This window comes from Entelurus aequoreus, linkage group LG22 (genome assembly GCF_033978785.1).
Source record: "Entelurus aequoreus isolate RoL-2023_Sb linkage group LG22, RoL_Eaeq_v1.1, whole genome shotgun sequence".
In the NCBI taxonomy this organism is placed as follows: Eukaryota; Metazoa; Chordata; class Actinopteri; order Syngnathiformes; family Syngnathidae; genus Entelurus; species Entelurus aequoreus.
This window is the reverse complement of record NC_084752.1, coordinates 31,768,658-31,791,708: the sequence shown is the minus strand read 5'-3', so window position 1 is coordinate 31,791,708 and position 23,051 is coordinate 31,768,658. Positions and strand designations below refer to the sequence as shown.

Genomic DNA, 23,051 nt, shown 5'->3' with positions numbered 1-23,051 from the left:
AAGTGCTGCACTCCGTTTTATGTTCACAATAAAGTTTTCATTGACTACTTCAGGCCCTCTCACCGTCGGTAGAAGAGCTGGATGATGGGATACTGGTAAATGTGCTTCTGCTTCCTGCACTTGCCTTTACTCCACCAGCAGTTTATGGCCACAAACTGCACCTGAGTGGGTGAGAGAGAAAGAACATACACAAATCTATCAAGGTGCTACCTTGGTTTTCACAAACACTGTTTCCAAAAATATTTATCGTTTTTTGCACACTGTTTTGGTAATCGCACAGCCACACACTGTGTAACAATACTCTTTCACTTAGTCCAGCCTTGGGCTTGAACCACATTCAGATATTTTTGAGCCTATCTGTCTTGTATAGGCGAATCTACACTTTTATTATAGTCTTGACATCTGCGCAGCCGGTGGTAAATGAATGGTGATATCAAAAAGTGATATAAAAAAGGCCTCATTTATTAGGGATGGGTACCTTTCACATTTGAATCAACACGGTACCTATTCCTGCTACCTAGTACTCAATCTTGGTACTCAAATGTACCAATTTGTTGGCACTTTTGTGTTACCAAATATTGTCTAATAATAAAATAATTTTTTAAACATTTAATAGTGAGTAGATAATACATGTGGTGCCCAATTGATGTTATATCTTGTTTTCTTACATTTCAGAGTATCATTTGCAAGTATTATATAGTAGTGTGTTGATTTGAGTCCTGCAAAGTGTTTATGGTATTGTACTGCTGCTAAATTGTAACTTGTGCCTTAGTTTTCATTACCAAATTTGAAGGTGGTAAAATCAACATGTAAAATCGCTTGTGCTAATCGGTAGCATGTATACAGCATAACCAATCAGCATTGCACTAGCGCATTTCGGAAAGTGGAAATGTACTGTACTTTCAAGCATTTTCTATCAGGCATGATTGCTTTGTTGAAAAACTGCCACATTATCTAGAGACTGTCCGACTGAGTCTGCTCTGAGTGCTTTGTCATGTGGTTGCAACTCGGGTCCGTCTCCTGTAGGGATGTCCCGATCCAGGTTTTTGCACTTCCGATCCGATACCGATATTGTTTTTGCACTTCCGATCCGATACCGGCCTATTCGAGCATGTATTAAAGTTTAAAGTTATTTAGCCTACTTAGTTGTCAGAATCATGTTGAAAAGGGTTTTAGTACTCTTGAAAACAACTAGCCAGCTGAATTAGGGGAGTTTGAATAATACACAATGGTTGGTAACAAGAAACTGACCTGTTTATTCAAGGACAAACACAAAATAGACAAAATTATACATGACAAGCAGAAATGGCATCATTGAACTAGGGCTGGGCGATATGGCCTTTTTTTAATATTGCGATATTTTAAGGCCATATTGCGATACACGATATATATCTCGATATTTTGCCTTAGCCTTGAATGAACACTTGATGCATATAATCACAGCAGTATGATGATTCTATGTGTTTTGATTGATTGATTGAGACTTTTATTAGTAGGTTGCACAGTGAAGTACATATTCCGTACAATTGACCACTAAATGGTAACACCCTAATAAGTTTTTCAACTTGTTTAAGTCGGGGTCCACTTAAATTGATTCATGATACAGATATATACTATCAGATATATACTATCATCATAACACAGTCATCACACAAGATAATCACATTGAATTATTTACATTATTTATAATCCGGGGTGTGGAGGGTGGCGCCGGATGTAAGTGTCAAAAAGACAGCCAAAAGAGTTTGATATGAGAAAAAATCTAAAGTTAAAATATAGGGTAGAAATGCACCCATTTGCAGGAAATGTAGTCTTGATTTTCAAAATTTTCTTTCAAGGCTTGCATGTCTACATTAAAACATTCTTCTTCAAACTGCATTAATATATGCTACTTTTAAACTTTCATGCAGAGAAGGAAATCACAACTAAAAAAATCACTAATTTTTTCATACAGTGTTGATGTGGAAATGTTTGCCTCTGCCTTTTGATGGTGTGGGCGTGTGGCACCGAATAGAGATAGGCGTCTCGACAGACGTTACAATATTTGAACAATGATGACGAAAACTGTTTTCTCTGTCGTGTCCGTGTGTCGAAAATTGTTATGCGCTTATTTTTTTATTTGATTTTGTGCGTGGCATATAATTGCTATGCGCAGAGGACGCTTGAGCAGTGCGCAATTGCACAGGCGCGCACCTTAGAGGGAACGTTGCTCGTACGGCTGCGCTAGCATCACAGCTAACGTTAGCCATGCTGCTACCTCTCTGCTCGGGGAGGGCGTATACGTATGTGACGTATGACGTGACAGTATGTGACGTGTGTAAGAAGGTGCGCTTGCTGTCTGTGAGAGGGAGATCCAGAAAAGAGTGAGAAGAGCCTGTCTTGTAATGCCAGCAGCGAAAAGCAACTGCAAGAGAATCCACAGACCTGTGGATGTGTTGAAGGTGTGCTGGAAAATGCGGAACGGAAATTAGGGAGCAGCAGAAAAGTGGAATGTATTATTTAAATCGGTGCGTTGGAAAACAGGGACCGGAGTTGTTGTTTTTTTAAACTGGATCTGGATCGGCATATTCCCATGCCTTGCCGATACGCATTTTTTGGCAATTTATCGGCGGTCGATCCGATCGGGACATCTCTAGTCTCCTGTGCTGTCAATGTGCTTTTCATGTGATGAGGCGTCTTGGTTGCGTAACTGGCAGAACTCTACACTGCGCAAGTGTGAGGCAAATAGGTGCAGTTGCAAAATAACCCACTAGAGTGCCAAACGAAGATGCAAATAACACAGTATGTGGCATACTACTGTGCAGGCATGTGATTTGACCACAATGAAAAACACTGAAAAATTTTCCGGGGGTCTGGGGGACGAAGGCCCCCAGCCAGGTCCAGGTGGGGGGACAAGGGGGGCAACGCCCCCCGAAGCTCCTGGTTTTTCACCAATTTAACATGCTAAACTTAACAAAGACAGCACCATTTGAAGAAAATATTTTAGTGTTTAAAGACATGAAAACATCATTAATAGAACATACATAACCCAATTATCCTAATGAATCACTGTATATGGTTCAGTCCCAACAGTATTTAGTCACTAATATTTACATCTTGTGTTCATTTCACATCCACAGGTGTCACATTGATCAGTGTTATTATCTACAGTTTATTTACAGTATTACCACATTACTTCAGTTCACTTCACACATTAGCTTTCTCGGAGAGCCCTAACATGAGCTTTCCTTGCAAATTTCTGAGCAGCCTGCATTTTCCTTTTGGTCTCTGCTTTTGTAGCTTCTTTTTTGGATTTTTGAATAAATATAACAAAGTACCAAATGTAAACATTTCATTCTTTTGGCCAAAATAGGATATCAATTTATGAAAATAATTAAACATGTTTAGTATTGTTTACTTATATTTGAAAATAGGAAATAATAATGTGAGGACACTGACATATTGCATGAAACAAGTGTGAAAATATTTACCTTCAAGATTGTTACACCACTGACAATAGTTTCAAGAGACTACATAAGAACTTAATATTACAAAATAGTATTATATGCAAATGTATTTCAAATAAATTGTTAACTGGAATCAATAATGCGACTCTTTGAATTTCTGTAATTTCATAATATATTTTCACGTGGCTTTTTATTTTTAGAAAAACCCATTTATATTTCGCAAAGCAATAATTGGTTAATATTTAAAACAAACTTATTTCGCAAGCAAATATTTTTTAGCTTACCTCGTTATTAACAACCCTGTCTGCAACTGAAGTGGGTTGTGGGTGGATCTTTCCTCTCTATGTCACTTTCGGTTGACATCCAAAAGTACCAGCTAGTGAAAAGTTTGTTTTCCTTGCTTCAAGTTGTTTCATATGTTTTTGGCGTTTCGCATGTACTTCCAAAGCCTTGAAACCTTGTGATCCATAGTCAATATTATCATGACACCACGTGCACAAAACCTTTCAGGGACGATCGATTTTCCGAATAAAATCACCGAACAAAGTCATAACTTCCTTCTTCCCAACAGTATCAGTGATTTCCCTTTCCATCCAGTCCCATCGAAACTTATTTTTGACATGTTTATCAATTTCTTTTACTCATAAAGCGTCCTTTCTCTCGAGAACCGTCATCGTTTACATATGGACAATGGCGGTAATAACCATTATGAATGATGACGTTATTAACGTCATCATTCATAACAGATGTCCTGATTGGTCACAAGGAACATATAGACCAATCAACTACAGCGTAATATAAACTACGTCTCAAATCTTGATTTAGGGTCGGCAAAAAAAACTGAAAAACGAGAGATAATTTTTTTTTTCTTCCCGAGATTAAAAAAGACGGAATTCCGACTTTAGACGGAAAAATCACATGCCTGACTGTGGGGTTGCGGAGTCACGACAGTGTGACGTGTTGTGGTTGCAACAATTTATGTAAACTAAGTTTGTCATTTTTAATGCATTCTTCCATCTAACACAAATGGCTTAATTTAAACAAAAAAATAAGAATCATTATACAATTTTAAAAAAAAAGTCATACTAAAGATAGGGCTGGGCGATATGAACCTTTTATTAATATCTCAATATTTTTGGGCCATGTCACGTTTCACGATATATATCGCGATATTTTGCCTTAGCCTTGAATGAACACTTGATGCATATAATCACAGCAGTATGATGATTCTATGTGTCTACATTAAAACATTCTTCTTCATACTGCATTAATATATGCTCAATTTAAACTTTCATGCAGAGAGGGAAACCACAACTAAGTCAATTGACCAAAACTGTATTTATTAAACAGTTATTAAGCAGTGGCACAAACATTCATGTCATTTCCAAAACAGAAAGTGCAAGATTGTCAGAGACATTTTAAAACAAGCTATTAGTCCACTTTTGTGCATGATGTCACTAAGATGACATATCAAAACAACACTAAATTAAAGTGCACTTTTTGTACAGAACGCCACTAAAATAGTTTAAAACAAATAAGGTTCTCTTTTGTGCATGATGTCACAAAAGATATTTCAATAAGTGTCACATAAAAATGAGCTGCATATCAAATAGTATATGTCCTACGGTGTTGATGTGGAAATAGTTGCTTGGGCATTTAGTTGGTGTGGCACCGAACGGAGATGTTGACATGCGGAGTTTGAAGCGCTCTTCATTCTAGCAGGTGACTATTCAAATGATGCTACATATTAGCAGTGCTGCTACTTTTTGTAGCAACGCTTTTGCCGCATAAATGTCCAACATATTCCCGCTTGAAGCCAAACCACCGCCAGACGATGGACCCCGTGCTGTTTTTCTTGGGAATTAATTATTCCTCCATTTGTTACCAGATTTGCACTTTCTCTCTCTCGTATTACCACTCGCACCACAACGTTAGCTGTTAGCATCAGCAGCGTGTGACGTTACTCATGTGACAGTATGTGACGTATGTAAGAAGGTGTGCTTGTTTTAAGTCTCTGTGAGGAGAGACAGGAAAGAGTGATAAACGCATGTAGTGTAATGCCCCGCAGCTAAAAGCAACTGCGTGAGAACGTATACTCGAATATCACGATATAGTCATTTTATATATCGCACAGAGACAAACCCGCGATATATCGAGTATATCGATATATCGCCCAGCCCTATATTAAAGTACAAAGTTGATGTACACTATATTGCCAAAAGTATTTGGCCACCTGCCTTGACTCACATATGAACTTGAAGTGCCATCCCATTCCTAACCCATAGGGTTCAATATGATGTCGGTCCACCTTTTGCAGCTATTACAGCTACAACTCTTCTGGGAAGGCTGCCCACAAGGTTGCGGAGTGTATTTATAAGAATTTTCAACCATTCTTCCAAAAGCGCATTGGTGAAGTCACACACTGATGTTGGTCAAGAAGGCCTGGCTCTCAGTCTCTGTTCTAGTTTATCCCAAAGGTGTTCTATCGGGTTCAGGTCAGGACTCTGTGCAGGCCAGTCAAGTTCATCCACACCAGACTCTGTCATTCATGTCTTTATGGACCTTGCTTTGTGCAATGGTGCACAGCCATGTTGGAAGAGGAAGGGGCCCGCTCCAAACTGTTCCCACAAGGTTGGGAGCATGAAATGTTCCAAAATGTTTTGGTATCCTGGAGCATTCAAAGTTCCTTTCACTGCAACTAAGGAGCCGAGCCCAACTCCTGAAAAACAACCCCACACCATAATTCCTCCTCCACCAAATTTCACACTCGGCACACTCGTGGGCTAATTGGAAGGTCACATGAAGTTTGGAGCTCTGTAGCAACTGACTGGGCAGAAAGTCGGCAACCTCTTTGCACTATGCGCTTCAGCATCCGCTGACCCCTCTCTTGTCAGTTTACGTGGCCTACCACTTCGTGGCTGAGTTGCTATTGTTCCCAAACTCTTCCATTTTCTAATAATAAAGCCGACAGTTGACTTTGAAATATTTAGGAGCGAGGAAATTTCATGACTGGATTTGTTGCACAGGTGGCATCCTATGACAGTTCCACGCTGGAAATCACTGAGAGCGGCTCATTCTTTCACAAATGTTTGTAGAAACAGTCTCCATGCCTAAGTGCTTGATTTTATACACCTGTGGCTGGGTCAAGTGATTAGGACACCTGATTCTGATAATTTGGATGGGTGACTAAATACTTTTGGCAATATAGTGTATGTGTGGCTCTGCCCTGCCCTCGTCCCTTGTCAACAAAAATGTTCAATAAAGGTAAACGTTATGTGAAAATTTGTATTTTATTCGTTATACAGTATGTGTGTATTTCGCAATGTTTTATCCATGTAAAACTATAATTTTTCTATACTAAAACTATTTTGTGTTAACATTTATGGGTGCCTGGAACAGATTAAGTGGGTTAACATTGTTTCTTATGGGAAAAAATGTGCTCTTCATACGATTCGGTTTTCAATGGGCTTTTTGGAACGGATGAATACCAATTTTTTTCTGGACCGCTTTCTGTACCTGTTTGGCCAGCTTCTTCGCCACCAGCTGCACTTCCTGTCTGGCGGCCATGGAGTGGGCACACCAGGGCGCATAGAAGAAAACGAAAGACACCTCGGCCATGCTCCTGAGTCGCTCCACCTAGTGAGGAAAAACTGGTAAGGTCGACTCCGATAAACAGGATAATTGTTGTACTGAACGAAAGCTTGTACGAAGACCAAACAGGAGGATCTTACAGAGTCCAGCTGGCCCATGTAGAGGTCTATCACGGGGGATTCAGTGGAGAAGAAGCGCAGCGGCGGGCGAGCTGCTGCCACAACATTTTTGGCACGACTGCAAACAAAAACACAAATCTCGAGTAAGTTTACTACACAGGTGAGGTGGGCAGGGTTGGGGGGGGGCGGGGTTTGGTGGTAGCGGGGGGTGTGTATTGTAGTGTCCCGGAAGAGTTAGTGCTGCAAGGGGTTCTGGGTATTTGTTCTGTTGTGTTTATGTTGTGTTACGTGCGGATGTTCTCCCAAAATGTGTTTGTCATTCTTGTTTGGTGTGGGTTCACAGTGTGGCGCATATTTGTAACAGTGTTAAAGTAGTTTATACGACCACCCTCAGTGTGACCTGTATGGCTGTTGATCAAGTATGCCTTGCATTCACTTATGTGTGTGTGTCAAAGCCGCATATATTATGTGACTGGGCCGGCACGCTGTTTGTATGGAGGAAAAGCGGACGTGACGACAGGTTGTAGAGGACGCTAAAGGCAGTGCCTTTAAGGCACGCCCCCAATATTGTTGTCCGGGTGGAAATCGGGAGAAATTCGAGAGAATGGTTGCTCCGGGAGATTTTCGGGTGGGGCACTGAAATTCGGGAGTCCCCCGGAAAAATCGGAAGGGTTGGCAAGTAAGCCCTACGTCCGTGTTTTACTGGATATGTACCGCTCCGTAAAGTGGCGTTTTAAAAAGTCATTAATTTTACTTTTTGAAACCGATAATTTCCGATATTACATTTTAAAGCATTTATCGGACATCTCTAGTTAAAAACATTTTTTGCAAACCAGTAATTATAATCCGCAAATAATGTGCCGTTGTTGAGTGTCTGTGCTGTCTAGAGCTCGGCAGAGTACCCGTGAAATACTCTTCCATATCAGTAGGTGGCAGCAGGTAGCTAATTGCTTTGTGGATGTCGGGAACATGGTTTGTGGTGATCACAATATGAGGGAGGCAGAGTGAAGGTAAAAAGGTATCTAACACTTAAACCTAAAATAAACAAAAGGTGAGTGCCGCTAAGAAAAGGCATTGAAGTTTAGGGATGGCTATGCAAAACAAAACTAAAACTGAACTGGCTGCAAAGTAAACAAAAACAGAATGCTGGACGACAGCAAAGACTTACAGCGTGTGGAGCAGACGGTGTCCACAAAGTACAGCCATACATGACAATCAACTATGTCCTCACAAAGAAGGATAGTGTCAGTACAACTTAAATAGTCTTGATTGCCAAAACAAAGCCGGTGCGGAGAATGGCGTTCAATGAAGACATGAAACTGCTACAGGAAAATACCAACAAAACAGGAAAATCCACCAAAATAGGAGTGCAAGACAAGAACTAAAACACTACACACAGGAAAACGCCAAAAAACTCACAAAAAGGCACGGCGTGATTTGACAGGCCGTGACAGTACACCTACTTTGAGACAAGAGCTATAGTGATGTTGGTTATGGTTTGAATTCATATCCAACAATTGCGAGAAAGACTTTATTGTTTCATTCTTTTATGTTTTCTGCCTGTGGTGTGCCTCTGGATTTTTTCAATGAAAAAAATGTGCCTTGGCTCAGAAAAGGTTGAAAAACACTGCCCTAAAGCATCGCAATTATGTCAGCGCTCAAAGGGCCACATGTGCCAGTGAATATATGTGAATATAAACCATAATAGCCAATTTACAAAGACAGCTGTTTTTGATTATTATATATTTACAGGTTGATGGATAATTTGCTTTGAAATCGTAAGTCAAGATGACAAGCAGATTCTATTTATTTTTGGAAAACCAAAAAAAAAAGCTTGAATCTGAGAATAAAGTGTAGAACATATGCACTTGCATGCGCAACATTTTTCCATCATTTTTAAAAGAACAAATACATTTACAGAAAGTGTTTCAGCTGGTGTTTTACAGAGTACATTGAGCAGTATGAGAAATTTCCAGTCAATTTGTCTTATGGCATCAACATTTTGAGTTCAATAACAGCAAATGGAGAATTTGTCATAGATGTAATATTGAATACACAGGGAACATACATTTTCACAGGGAACATTTTCTAACTTGGGAATGTAGAGTTATCTAAAACAAATGTGGGGAATGTGGAAAATAATACTGTGTAGTTTGTACTGTATTATGTTGGAACATATTTTTTACCAAAAAAGGGCGTTTTCTCTATTTTTCCTGCAGTTGAGTATATTTAAGATACTATCAGAAATCATAAGTTTATGTTTAACTTTGAAGTTTAATAAGCAATCATTTGACGTTCTGAGACTTAAACAAGTACTTATGTTCAGCTACTCAAACACAGTTTAAGTATTATGTTCAATAGCAGCGCATAATAATTGAACTTAAATCGAGGAGCTAATCCACAAACAGCCCTTATCTAAAGCTAACAGCATACAAGAAAGTTGCTGCTAGTGCGTACCTGCATGTCATCTTGAAGGCCAGTACTAGCAGAACTCCGAGCACGATGGCCCCGCAAAGGAGTTCTGGTCTCCGGGCCATCAGACTCAGCACCTGCCGGAGACCCCGCCGAGCACGCCGCAGCATTACAGCCTGTCGGCGGCTCCTCGTCCCATTTATACGCCCCGGCAGCGGCTCAACGGCGTTTCCATTCGCCTGACGTCGGTGGGGTGGGAGGTAGGGAGGCTTTAAACCGGACAGAGTCCTAGGCCGGGTTAGACATCAGCGTGGACGGCGTGGAAAAGTAGTCAAACACGGTCCCGACCAACCTTCTTCCACCACGTAGACTAGTCACTTCCGCAACAATGACATCAGGGGCCGTGACAAAAACCGCTTGGATGTTTTGAAACATTCCAAAAGGGGCATACAAGTCTTACAAATAACACGTATTACTTATAAAACAATATAATGTATTATATAAATATATATATGTATTTAACCACGAATAATATTATATCATTTTTGGATTATGCGTGTTATGATGTACAAACTTTTGTAGACAGTTCCTACAAGTAAATGACGACATCAGTTTGACCCGGTTTAAAGCACATGACCGCTAGAGGGCACTTTGTGAGTTCTGGTCCTTGTTTACTTGCCTAAAAAAAAATTAAAAAATTAAAAAAATTAAATAAAAGCACTTAGCTGATTTTTTTTTTACACCCAAGAACAAGTCAAAGTTACGGAAACCCTAAAGGGACATGGGGGATTTTTTTTTTAGAGGTTTCTCGTGCGCACACATTTTTTCCCCATGTCCAAAGTACATGTCTAAAATGTAGTAAAAAGCAAAAAGCTTTTTTTTTTTTTTACTTAAGTACAAGTCAAAGTATTTATCTAAAATGTACTAAAAAGTTTTTTAAAAAATCCCCCCAAGAGTAAAAGTGACTTTTTAAGGGGCTCTACTGCAAAAAAAAAGTTACGGCCACGTTTGTACTGATTCAATTATGGTTTTCAGATACATTTTTGTACTTTATTGCGTATGTTTTCTACTTTTAACAAATATTTCAGTGTACCAAAGTCCAATATAATAAGGTCAACATAATAAGTACACGTAGTTAATTTGCACAAAAAACTACTTGTAATTCAAGTAAATATTTCCCACCTCTGCTCAGAGCTGTGTTAATATAGGAACTATTTGCTTCATTGCATTGGAATATGAAATTCATACTGCAAGACAAAAGCAAACATCTTTATTTTTTATAAACATAAAAATTACACATGTATCAGGTACAATCTCAGTGTAGAACATTTAAGTGCAAATTAAAAAAATATATTTTAGCCACAAATAAAAACTTTACTAAAACCATGCATTGCTTCAAAACCAAATGAGGATGGTTTAAACAATGTTTAAAGAACATTGCTGATATTTGTATGGAAGACCAAATTAGAATAGGTGAATTGAACTGTGGAGGCAGAGTGAACACCCTAAAAAAGAAAAAAAAGAAATGTAGAAAATATTTGAACACATTTGTTCCTCTTGAAGACATCCCAACTATCACCTGAACACCTGCTTGGAGAAAACACACCTTGCCAACAATGAGCATGTCAAACAAGTGTCAAACCTGCTCCCTGGATTTATTTCGGCAACAGTTTCCAAACTAGTCCCCAAACACCTTGTTCGAAGTCCTTTTTGTTCCAGCTGACGGTCAGGAATAAAAATAACGTCCTGCAGTAAGTGAACGAGCTGCCGCTGAGAAAACAACATATTCCAGCAACTTAACCCATTAGCTCTTTGCTACAGCGCTGCGGTTTCTGGGTGCGTGAGCTGCTGCACCACCCGGTCAACGTTCATGATCGGGCTTATAAAGAGAGCCCAGTAGAAGAGGCAGTTGCACACCAACTGAGGCACTAAAGGCCACATGAGAGCAAAGGCCAGTCCCTGAGATAGCATCGTCCACAAGTGGTTCCCCATCATGCTCGGAAGTGTCCTGGTAAGAATTAAATAAATGTTACATAAAGTACAGCAGGAACTAGTAACTGTATCAGTTTACCTGAGCCTAGCTGTCCTGAGGTTCCACAGCAAGCAGGCTTCCAACACAGACAGCAGCACGGCGTTGACGATGACAAACAGAGAGGTCCAGTAGTGGACGGACAGCCAGTCCCAAGCGAACTCTGCGATCAGCTGGTATGGAAGCAGGAAGTACTTGACCATGAATGTGGTCCACTGTTCCCAGCGGGGTTCCGTCTGATGAGCAGGATCGTCACAGAGAGGTAAACTTTGCGTTATGTTGCAATAACACACAGGTGTCAAACTCAAGGCCCTGGGGCCAAATCTGGCCCGCCACATCATTTAATGTGGTTGCGAAAAGCCTTGAAAAAATATGTGTCAATAAAGTATGCTATCTTTTCTTAGAGAAGTTCTTTCTATTTTGACACAAAAAATACATGTATTGCATGCAATTGCATCTTTTAAACTTTATTATCAAATAAGACAACAAATATACTATCACACAATTCAAACTGTTTTTGTTAAAATGAAAATAATAAATATCTTCTTAACTCGTGATTTTAAAGCAATTTATCCATCAAATTGTACACTGTAAAAATGACAATATATTTTACAGTAAAAAACTGGCAGCTCAGTTGCCAGAATTTAACTGTGGGAAAAAAATAGTGCCGTTTTTTTCTTTATAGTAATATGCTGTAAAAAACACTAAATTTTACGGTAAATTGTGGCGGCTTTTTTTTTATTTATTTTTTACAGTGTACATAAACACATACAATAAATAATATATTACAGTGCATATGCATTGGTGAATTCCTATAAATGTATATTCATATATCAATCCCTGTTATACGCGGCCCCCCGAGGGCAGCCATAACTGCGATGTGGCCCTCAATGAAGACAAGTTCGACACCCCTGCATTAACGGTTTGCGTCACGGATGTCAAACCCACCCAGGAGTTAAAGTGGGTCTCCATTGGCTGACTGGCAAGGCTGGTGGGAGGGCAGCAGGTGTGTAGAAAGGGCAGGAAGGTTTCGGAGTAGTCGAATAAATACAAGTAGAGGAGAGTGAGGCGTGGTGAGCTCTTCATGGCATAGAGCAGGAACAGAGACTTCCCTGAGTTAGCTGCCTGAAAGAAAAAGACAAATACATGTACTGTAGATGCTCTAATGATCACCTCTAGTTAATTAGATGCTGAATTGGTTTTGTAGACAACGCACCTGGGGACTACCAGAGACTCAACCTCTTGTACTCGCCGGGTGTGTGGTCTACAAACCCAATTAAAATCCAGCGACTAAATAGTACTAGGTCAAAAACAGACAGCTGAGGCTGTCAAAAAGCAGTGAGGTAGTTTTTGTATTATACAGCATATCTGATGTATATTATCATTTACTTTTGTCGAATATCTGCATTTGAAGTATCATGATGTATGCACTTTAAAATGTCAGTTGCCCGACTCAGCTGTCGGTGCAACACATCGCTCTGTTTAGGGCGCGCTCTTCTCCTGACGATATCTGCACGCCACCATTTCCTGAGCAAACTGCATGTTATGTCCCCACTTGATGTCCAACCCTCCAGTTTAAGCTTGAGAATACCGCCCAGAAACGTGGTGCACACCTCGTGGCGGTGTAGCAAACGAACAGCACAGACTCGAACAACAGATTGTTCTTTTTTTTTTTTGCTTTAACAACTTTAGGATCATGACCCACTTGTTGAAAATCCCTGATTTGGAGAATTTAGAGTACATTTTATGTTGACATAATCCTCAGAGTGCTTACCTTGTATTCCCATAGGTTATGAGGAGAGCTGAGTCCCTGAGACTTGACTCTGTAGAGCTCCGTCAGGACGGTGCGTCGGTGAGCCTGATTTTGGATGCTATAAGGAGGCTTTCGCAGCTCTTCTTCCTCCATCATCAATAATAATCTGAAGGAATGGACAGATAACATGAACATACTGTAATGTACATTTTTGCTCTTCAAATGTTCCTCTGACAAAAGTGAGTACCTGCCATTGACACTCTCCTGCAGGAAAGACTCTCTGTACAGATTGGCCCAGGGTCCCAGGTTTTCCAGCCAGAAGACAACTTCTGCTGGCGTCCATTGCGATACGGGTTTGCTGACCAATAGGTCCGGTTGTTGCTGCGTTGTCGCCTCACCACCGCTGCTCCACTGATACAACAGCAACAATACCTACAGCACCGTACCCAACAAGGTTTATTCACTGAATAACGTAATGCTGTTAGAAGGTCATATTCTTTGTCTTTAACGACTACTGAATCAAACCAATAAGTCAAAGATAATTCTCACACACCGCCACACATGAAAGAGCAGCAAAGACTCCGGAGAGGAAGAAGCCGACTGCTTTGTGCTGTTTGGGCTTAAATTTACCCAAATTGTTACCATACCTGAAAAATAGAAAAAATACAAAGACATTTAACCACATCAGGAAGCTGCACAACATTTATTGATTTAAATTCAGGACGACGTTCCCCACCTCTGGAAAGCTTGTAAGCTTTGAGAGATTTTGGTGTTTGCTTGGATCTCTGCTTGCCTTTGCTGTACAACTTCGCTAAATAACTTGTCTGTTGCCTCTCTGGAGGAAAAAAAATATAGTTAAGTCAGCACAAGAGCTGAATTATTGTTCCAGCTGTGTTAAATTACATAAATGAAAACTTAGGCAACAAATTGAGAGAAATTTGTAGTGAAACTGGATTTTCCTGCACTAAAGCAGACTCAAAATGTCACAATTAGGCAGAGGTTGGGTGCATGTTGTGCTATTTATAGTAAGGATCGACCGACAGATTATCGGTGCCGATATTTGGCATTTTGGGATGGCGTGGCTCAGGATGTAGAGCAGCCGTGCCAATAACTTGTGGGTTCCAGGTTCAATTCCAGCTTACAAAATACAGGAAATACATGCACTCTCCAAAAAACGCAATAAAACAAAAATAAAGAGGTGCACGGCAAAAAGCGTACCTAAAGCAAAAGCAAGGCCAGCAACACTCGTGTCCTTCTTATAATTTTAATATAAACTGCACATGCGCTACCAAACACAGACCTTGTCGGTTTCGACAAGGTCCTCGTCAGTGTGCAATTTTCCCACTTCCCCCACCTTGCTCAGTGGCCTTGTGGTTACCTCGTCAGTGTGCAATTTTCCCACTTCCCCCACCTTGCTCAGTGGCCTTGTGGTTAGAGTGTCCGCCCTGAAATCGGTAGGTCGTGAGTTCAAACCCCGGCCGAATCATACCAAAGACTATAAGAATGGGACCCATTACCTCCCTGCTCGGCACTCAGCATCAAGGGTTGGAATTGGGGGTTAAATCACCAAAATGATTCCCGAGCATGGCCACCGCTGCTGCTCACTGCTCCCGTCACCTCTCAGGTGGTGGAACAAGGGGATGGGTCAAATGCAGAGCGTAATTTCACCACACCTAGTGTGTGTGACTATCAGTGGTGCTTTAACTTTTTGCTCCCAGTCCCGCTCACACTGGTGTGTGAATGTGAATAAATGTTTGGTGGTGGTCGGCGGGGGTAGACATGCAAACTGACAGCCACGCTTCCGTCAGTCTACCCCAGGGCAGCTGTGGCTACAAATTTAGCTTACCACCATCAAGGACTATGTTTACACTGCAGGCCAAAATAGCCCAGATCAGATTTTTTTTAGATCTGATTTTTTCCAGCTGTGTTTACACTGCAAGTAAAATGTGATTATCAGACTCCAGTGTAAACGCGCACAAGCCCCAAATATGACCTCGACATGCGAACTTGTTTTCATTTTTTACGTGAAAGTAAATTAAATATAATGTATGGATGGATGTAAATAGTGTAATATATTTGGGAGGGTTGGTTTTAATAGCTGCTAAGTAGAGGAGACACAGACATCAGCATGGATCTACAGGAGCTTTATTTTTCAACTCACATGTAAGCAAATGCGCCACAGCGTCAATTCCGATATTTAAACAATCGCTATTTCTTCAGAATCAAAATATACAGTACAGGCCAAAAGTTTGGACACACCTTCTCCTTCAATGGGTTTTCTTTATTTTCGTGACTTTTACATTGTAGATGGTCACTGAAGGCATCAAAACTATGAATGAACACATGTGGAGTTATGTACTTAACAAAAAAAGATGAAATAACTGAAAACATGTTTTATATTCTAGTTTCTTCAAAATAGCCACCCTTTTCTCCGATTGCTGCTTTGCACACTCTTGGCATTCTCTTGATGAGCTTCAAGAGGTAGTCATCGGAAATGGTTTTCACTTCGCGGGTGCGCTTGAAGCTCATCGAGAGAATGCCTAAAAGGGTGCAAAGCAGTAATCAGAGCAAAGGGTGGCTATATTGAAGAAACTAGAATACAAAACATGTTCAGTTATTTAACCTTTTTTGGTTAAGTACATAACTCCACATGTGTTCATTCCTAGTTTTGATACTTTTCCGCACTCTCGGCATTCTGTCGATGAACTTCAAGAGGTAGTCAACTGAAATGGTTTTCACTTCACAGGTGTCATACTTTTGATGCCTTCAGTGACAATCTACAATGTAGTCATGAAAATAAAGAAAACGCATTGAAATGAGAAGATGTGTCCAAACGTTTGGCCTGTACCGTATATTCATATATTACATACAGCCTATTATTTGCGCACTATTTACAAGTAATGCACCAAAACTTTAGTCGTCTTAAATAGAAACCGAAACCGAGTGTTGTGATGAAATATCTATGCGTCATCCGGCATGCACGAGTGACGTAGCTCGCCCATAGGTGACGAAAAAAATCACATTCAGGGCGCATTGCGTTTAGACTGCAGTCACATTTGAAAAGATCAGATTAATCGGATTCAAGGCTACCTACCTCCTGATGTGGCTTCAATCTGATGCCAAAAGAACATATTTTAAGCACTTAGTGATTTAGAAGTAGCTAAAACACTGTGGAGGGACGTTAGATGCTATAAATGCTTTAAAGCACTACTTGAATAACTTCACCTTTATCGTTAGTTTTAAAGTCAAAATGCGTCTATTCTTCCTTCCTGTCGCCGAGCTGTTTCCGCTTTTCAAGTGCTGTGTGTGTTTTCTCACTTGCGCCTCAGCTCATACTACCAGCAATCAATGTTCCCTCTAATTTTTCATGTGTGTGAGCAAACGCACAAACTCCCTGAGCATTCAGTGGAGCACATGTGAGCAACATCAGACGTGCACACTGTGGCCACACCAGCGTCACACCTGTCCCAAACCTGACATCATAACAATTTAAATGTTTTATTAAAATAATTTTCTGATATAAGTGATTTTGCCCCCTTACAATGACAATAACAAAAAAACATGTTTTTCATGACCTGTGCTAGTATTGTATGTCTGGCTGCGGGTCCTGCCTTTAAAAGAAATGTTACCCCTTTCAGAGATTACATTTAGTTCTTGTAACTTTCTGTCTGTAAAATACATCTTTTTATTAGCATTTATGAAATCTAGTGACAATATTTCATGAATAATATCCTTAGATTAACATTCTTAATAAATGGCAGTAAAATAAGCACACATCTGATTGTGGAGTCAGTATTACAACCTGGCATTTACACATTGTGTGGCGTTGGGGTTGTCTGACTTTTTTTGTGGCCATAAACGCAACACTGGCTAAGTGCCATGAGTGCGTGTGTTGGTGCAGGTGAGCGAGCGAGCGGCTTCTGTTGATATGACGGATGACAACGTTGGTTTAAGCCTGGTTTGTATGGCAGAAAATTACCAGTTTTTATAGATACAAGTTTTTTTTACTTATGTTTTTGGTGTGGTTACAAACAGTTTTGCTCAATAAAGTGATTGATGGAATTCCTGTCCGTAAAGTGTCTCGACAGACGATAATTGAACTGTGTTGACAAAGATTGTTTTATTCATTGGGGCCACTCTTGTTGTCACCTGTCACTCACAGAGTCGCATTGCAAAATCATACAGAATAAATTGTAATGTGTTTATTTTGTTTAAAGTTCAGATGGGATTTTTGATTTCCTGCGCGGCATTAATTTGCAGTGCGCTGAGGACGCGTGAGCGGTGCGCAATTGCGCAGCTTAGAGGGAACGTTGCCAGCAATGTCACTACGGCAAGACATCATTAAAAAAAAAGTACTTGCGTTTTTCCAGGTATACTGGTACATTAGTACCAGTATACCGTACAACCTAATTAATGCAATAACTTTGAAAAACTAGTTATTTAATACCTATAAATGATTGAAGACGGCTAACAATGTATCCCACCAGGCATTTTGTCATTATTCTACATGTGCCAAAAACTTTCCAGGTCAGATGAAACTCTGAATATGCAGATGAGGTAAAAAATCATAACTGTAAAAATGTAAAAGTTTCCATTTTTGCCAGCTATTGACAAATCAAGTTCTGCTCCAAATACACAAAATGTGCACATCTCAATAAAACCATGGCCTGCGTTCTAGGCTGAAACACAGTACAGGCAGCTCTGAAGCCAGGAACGACCGCTCATGTCGCCTCCCCGTGAAAATCCTACCTCAGCAGTATATTGACTTTGGGAAAGCCTTCCCACCTCTCCCGGCACTCGGGACACTCGTTCTTGTGAGAGGACTTCCACCACAGGGCCAGACAGTGGCGGCAAAAGTTATGGCCGCAGGTCAAAGTGGTGGGGTTTACCAGGACGTCGTAGCAGCAATGGCAGGAGAACTCCTGTTTGGATATTTGGTTGCTCGTGGAAGACGTTGAGAGGAAGCGGTCTTCCTCGGACGCTTCCTGGGTGTCGTGTGGTGAATCCCCATGCATCTGGTTAAAAAAATAGATCGAAATACAGACCATAAAACACAATACGCATAGAATATCTAAGCCAGTGTGGTCTTTTTGCTTGTTTTATCTAATTAGCTAACTTATGTTTACTTTGCCACAGATTCAAAAACAATTTGCTATGTTGCGTGCCTTGGATACGCAGAAGACTTGTGAGAAATTGAGAAAAATTAAGACAAACGTCTCTTTTAACCTGCTAAGCTATTTTCTTTTGTCATTTGCAAAAAAGTTAGGTTTTTAGTCCCTACACAATGTGCCACATTTTGAAAACCCATGTTCAAAGTAATTTGTTTCACTTCTACGGTCTACGGCAGGGGTGCCCAAACTTTTTCCACTGAGGGCCACAGACAAATCAGAGGATGCATTGGCATTTGGGTAGTTTCACCTTCAAAACCAGTACCACATATAGATTTTTTTTCAATTTAAAAATGCATTTCCGGTAAACATTTTGGGTAAATGCTGAAAGCCAAAGCGGAACTGAAAGGCTAACAGAAAGGATTCTGGCAAAATAGTGCTAAAAAAGCTAGCATGCTAACATTACAATGCTAACAAAATACATGGCACGGAGGTGTATACCCATAGACATCTTATAAGTAGACGCAGCATCGAGCGCTACTGCCTACTGGCACTGACAAGAAGCGGGCCCGCCATCTTGGAGTGGTGATCCGCTCCACTCAGTGCAATTCATTTGGCAGGAGCAATGAACTGTCAGTCCATTTAATTCATTTTACCTCACTGAACACCACTGATTTTCACGTGTTTTTTTGTCATACATGTAGCTATGATAAAGGACACATGTTTTGGCGTGTTTTATTATTCATAGTTTGCTTAACAGTAATAGAATATTCTTATATGCTATAAGTAAACAGACGTCCGAAATCGAAACTGGGAATATAATCCCAGAGAAGGGGGAAAAAAACGGTCAGCTATTTTTAAGTTCAAGAAACAATATGATTAGGTTATGTATACATGCGTATATCCTACATAAACAATGTATGAATACATTAGATATCTATATATCTTAGGGACCTATAGACTGTATCTCTGTTGCTGCAGCAGCAGAGAGTTTATTCTGTTTTGACACTTTGTATTGATATTTTGTATTACATTCTTCCCTTAAATGATAATGTTTACAGTGATTGTTTTATATGTATTTTTTATAAATGTTGCTTTGGATAAAAGCATCTGCCAAATACTTAAACATAAACATATATACCGTAAACACCTGAAAGTCTTTATATCAGCTAAAACCACCAATCTGTTTCACTGGATTCAGAATAAAACCAAATTCTGTCTTACCCAACAATGTTAGTATTTGAATATTGTTACTTGAAGACTTATTCCTGGTTACAATTATACTGGTCATACTCTTGTTTGCTAGCGGCTACAATTTCAGTACTATTGAAGATATTTGCTCCTTCTCAACTATGTGGTAATATTATTTTCACAAAACACAACCAATAGTACGTTAATGTTAAATCTTACTTGTGAAAAGTAACCCCCCGATTCCTATTTTTATTAGTCCGCTCATTTGAGCAGGAAAACGCTGTCAACCTGTCAACTGTCAGTTTAGGCTGCTCGCCGGCTCCTCATGACCACTTCAAGATGGCGGCCCAATTTCTAACGTCACAGCAGCCAATGCTGCGTCTACTTATAAGATGTCTATGTGTATACCTGCTAAATTTGCTGTATAAGCTATAATGCTAACTGTAACATGCATCAAGTACCAAAATAAATTACTAAACCATTTTTTAAATGATAGCATGCTAATGTAAGCGTGCGTGAAGTACCAAAATATGACTGAGGTATAGCTACAAAATTAGCTTAAAAAAGCTAGCATAGTAATGTTAGCATGCTAACAGGTATCATTCGTCGAATCACAAAATATTTACCTGCAAAAGTAGCGCAAAAAAAAGTGTTACAATACTAATATTAGAATGCTGACGATTGATCAATAAAAAAAAATTCTAAGTCATTTGTCTCACTTCTACGGTCTAGTAGGGCAGGTGTCCAAACTTTTTCAACTGAGGGCCGCATACTGTAAAATCCAAGGATGCGGGGCCCGTTTTTATATATTTGATTTTCAAAGCCAATACAATACATTTTTTAAAGAAAAAAAATGCCTGCATGTCAGCTTTGTGTTATTAGTATAATAAATGTCATAGAGATAATTATGAGGGATTATGACGTCACACCAAATTTACTGTCAACACACAAGGCGTCGATAATTTAGGACTTCACTGTTTCAGAGGAAGACATTTTGCGTACCATTTGCACCAAATGTTCTGCAAACAGTCCGTGAGGAGGAAAAAAAACTTGCTTCAACACATCAATCCTTATAAGCCACCTGAAACACCAGCATCGCTATGACAGTGCGCTGCTAAAGAAGATGCCTGAAAGCCAGCCGCAAAAAAATGTGTGCATAAAATACATTTAAAAGATGATTGATAAAAATAAGTTAATTGGTATCAATTTTGAAAAGCAGGAAGTTATCGGTACACTGCAAATTAAATATTATATTAAATACATTTCCCACTTGCCAAGATTTTAAATTTTATTTGTCTAAATGTCACTAGTTTTAAGAGCCAAAAGCTTATTTTTAGTTATTGACTTTACAGCATAATTTAAATTTTAGCAAGGATAATTATATTTTCCTATTCTAATTTAAAAGTGTTAAAATTGAAAAAAATCTGTTTAAATGTGATATTTTGGTTTTCCCAACATAAAAAAATATTGTTACAGTCTGCAACATCCCAAGGATGCTTAATCTAAGAATTGCAAGGTAATAGTGCCTGTTTTCAGAACAAAATACTTATTTCTAGCTTGAAGTCATCCATCCATTTTCTACCACTTATTCCCTTCGGGATCGCGGGGGGCGCTGGAGCCTATCTCAGCTACAATCGGGCGGAAGGCGGGGTACACCCTGGACAAGTCGCCACCTCATCGCAGGGCCAAGCTTGAAGTCAGTACTGCTCATTTCTAGTTACCCAAATCGTAATTTGGGATTTATCAAGTAAAATGTACTAACTGCAGGGCTAATTTTTAGCATTTTTTCCAAAAATCTAGTCTTTGCATCTTATATTTTGTCAGCTCTTTTTTGCAGTGTATCGGTTTAAAAAACAAAAAACATTTTGCATCACTAGTTTTTTTTTTCAATTACTTTACACCTATTAGCTCTTTTATTCCAACTTGTATCTGTTGGGGTATTTTTAGAATGTGCTGCAGGCCAAAAATGGTCCCTAGTCTGCAATTTGGACACCCCTGGTCTACAGTATCAATGCAACATTAGTATTATATTATTTAGTATATAGTATAAATATATCAAACATCCATCTCTCTCTTCTGATTTAAAGCTATCACACTCACTGTACACATCATATTCACAGTAAATTACTGGATTCAGCTTTTGCTCCATCCACTCATCTGCAGTTAAATGTGTTCTTTGGAATCACAGTTTCATTATCAACAAACTAATTCAAAGCGATGTTATATAACCTATGCAAGGAGGAATGCTTCAACATGAGCCACATAAGCTAAAGTGAAACTAGTACGCCTCTATCACATACGCTTAAAGGCTATGACCATGACGTATTCGTTATAAACAAACAGCTTCAACAGCTTTAATTCAATACCACAGACACGGTGGCGTAAAAAAGGCCACATTTTAAGTTTATATTATTAGATATACGTTACCTGGGATTGTTTTTACGACAGCATGGGACTATTTACGACGATGTTGAAGTGTTAGCGAGCTGGCGGTGCTAGCTCGTCGGCTACTTTTCTAAGAGTAAACAAGTTTGCTGCTCTTAATTAAAAAATGGAACCAAAGACACCGTCGGTAGGTTGATAACTGTATACAGAATGATAATCGGTTGTCCAAAGAAAGCTAACACGTACAAGTGAATCTTAAAATTAATGTCAACATCATCGCAGCGTTAGTACTGAAACTAGCTGTAAGTCATACCTTGCACGAGACCGGTGACTATCTGGTGTCTGACGTCATGATCTTGTCCACAGGTAACTTAAAAAAAACCAATCGGGGAATTAAAAATGGGAATTATTGGGGTTGCTGTCGCCATGACTGCTAGGTCATGTGTGCGCAAGCCTTCTCAAGCTCACGCCCACGTGTCATCATCATCATCATCATCTTCGTCCACAACGTCTTCACACCATCATGTGGCCCATGATGACGCAATCGGGTTAAAGTTCACGAGTTCCAATCATTGTAAACTCTTATTTATTATTGATTTCCATGACCACTTAAAAGTACGTTTTTCAAGTTGAACAGTCATTGCAGCCCACTATAATCACATATGCCACTGTTTCGATTGATTGATTGAGACTTTTATTAGTAGGTTGCACAGTGAAGTACATATTCCGTACAATTGACCACTAAATGGTAACACCCGAATAAGTTTTTCAACTTGTTTAATTTGGGGTCTACTTAAATTGATTCATGACACAGATATATTGGTAACACCCGAATAAGTTTTTCAACTTGTTTAAGTCGGGGTCCACTTAAATTGATTCATGATACAGATATATACTATCAGATATATACTATCATCATAATACAGTCATCACACAAGATAATATCATTGAATTATTTACATTATTTACAATCAGGGGTGGGGCGGGGTAGGATATGGACAGCAAGTAGTGGACATA

At 39.6% G+C, this 23,051-nt stretch overlaps 3 protein-coding genes across 4 annotated transcripts in view; 1 reads left to right on the top strand and 2 right to left on the bottom strand.

Moving 5' to 3' along the window:
- txndc11 (thioredoxin domain containing 11) overlaps positions 1 to 9,987 on the bottom strand; it is a 43,891-nt gene extending 33,904 nt beyond the window's left edge. Inside the window, exons 1-4 of one of the 2 annotated variants that reach the window (XM_062032889.1) lie at positions 9,614 to 9,987; positions 7,178 to 7,274; positions 6,963 to 7,082; positions 64 to 161 (exon numbers count right to left, since the gene is read on the bottom strand). In XM_062032889.1, the coding sequence (XP_061888873.1) occupies positions 64 to 161; positions 6,963 to 7,082; positions 7,178 to 7,274; positions 9,614 to 9,738 (440 nt within the window). In that variant the 5' untranslated portion in view covers positions 9,739 to 9,987. The remainder of the gene's footprint in view (positions 1 to 63; positions 162 to 6,962; positions 7,083 to 7,177; positions 7,275 to 9,613) is intronic. The other variant, XM_062032890.1, reaches the window with a different exon arrangement.
- An 836-nt stretch (positions 9,988 to 10,823) lies between these two features.
- On the bottom strand, positions 10,824 to 22,567 carry LOC133639530 (bifunctional apoptosis regulator-like). Its single transcript, XM_062032896.1, has 9 exons — positions 22,348 to 22,567; positions 18,100 to 18,365; positions 14,087 to 14,185; positions 13,904 to 13,997; positions 13,598 to 13,782; positions 13,372 to 13,516; positions 12,546 to 12,722; positions 11,640 to 11,833; positions 10,824 to 11,576 (listed from the first exon to the last, which is right to left on the bottom strand). Exons 2-9 carry the CDS (start codon positions 18,363 to 18,365, stop codon positions 11,384 to 11,386), a joined length of 1,353 nt encoding a protein of 450 aa, XP_061888880.1. The 5' UTR covers positions 22,348 to 22,567; the 3' UTR covers positions 10,824 to 11,383.
- Positions 22,186 to 23,051, top strand: part of LOC133639529 (zinc finger and SCAN domain-containing protein 2-like) — a 56,922-nt gene continuing 56,056 nt past the window's right edge. The window contains exon 1 of the mRNA XM_062032893.1: positions 22,186 to 22,221. Coding sequence (XP_061888877.1) covers positions 22,201 to 22,221 — 21 coding nt within the window. The 5' untranslated portion in view covers positions 22,186 to 22,200. The remainder of the gene's footprint in view (positions 22,222 to 23,051) is intronic.

What these genes read in the sequence shown, in the direction of transcription:
- LOC133639530 (XM_062032896.1), bottom strand. Translation starts at nt 18,365, where the DNA reads ATGCATGGGGATTCACCACACGACACCCAGGAAGCGTCCGAGGAAGAC. An exon ending in AAAGTCAATATACTGCTGAG is followed by an intron (nt 14,186 to 18,099) that starts GTAGGATTTTCA and finishes TTTTTCCTCCAG; the next exon opens with AGAGGCAACAGACAAGTTAT. An exon ending in CTCAGGACAGCTAGGCTCAG is followed by an intron (nt 11,577 to 11,639) that starts GTAAACTGATAC and finishes AATTCTTACCAG; the next exon opens with GACACTTCCGAGCATGATGG.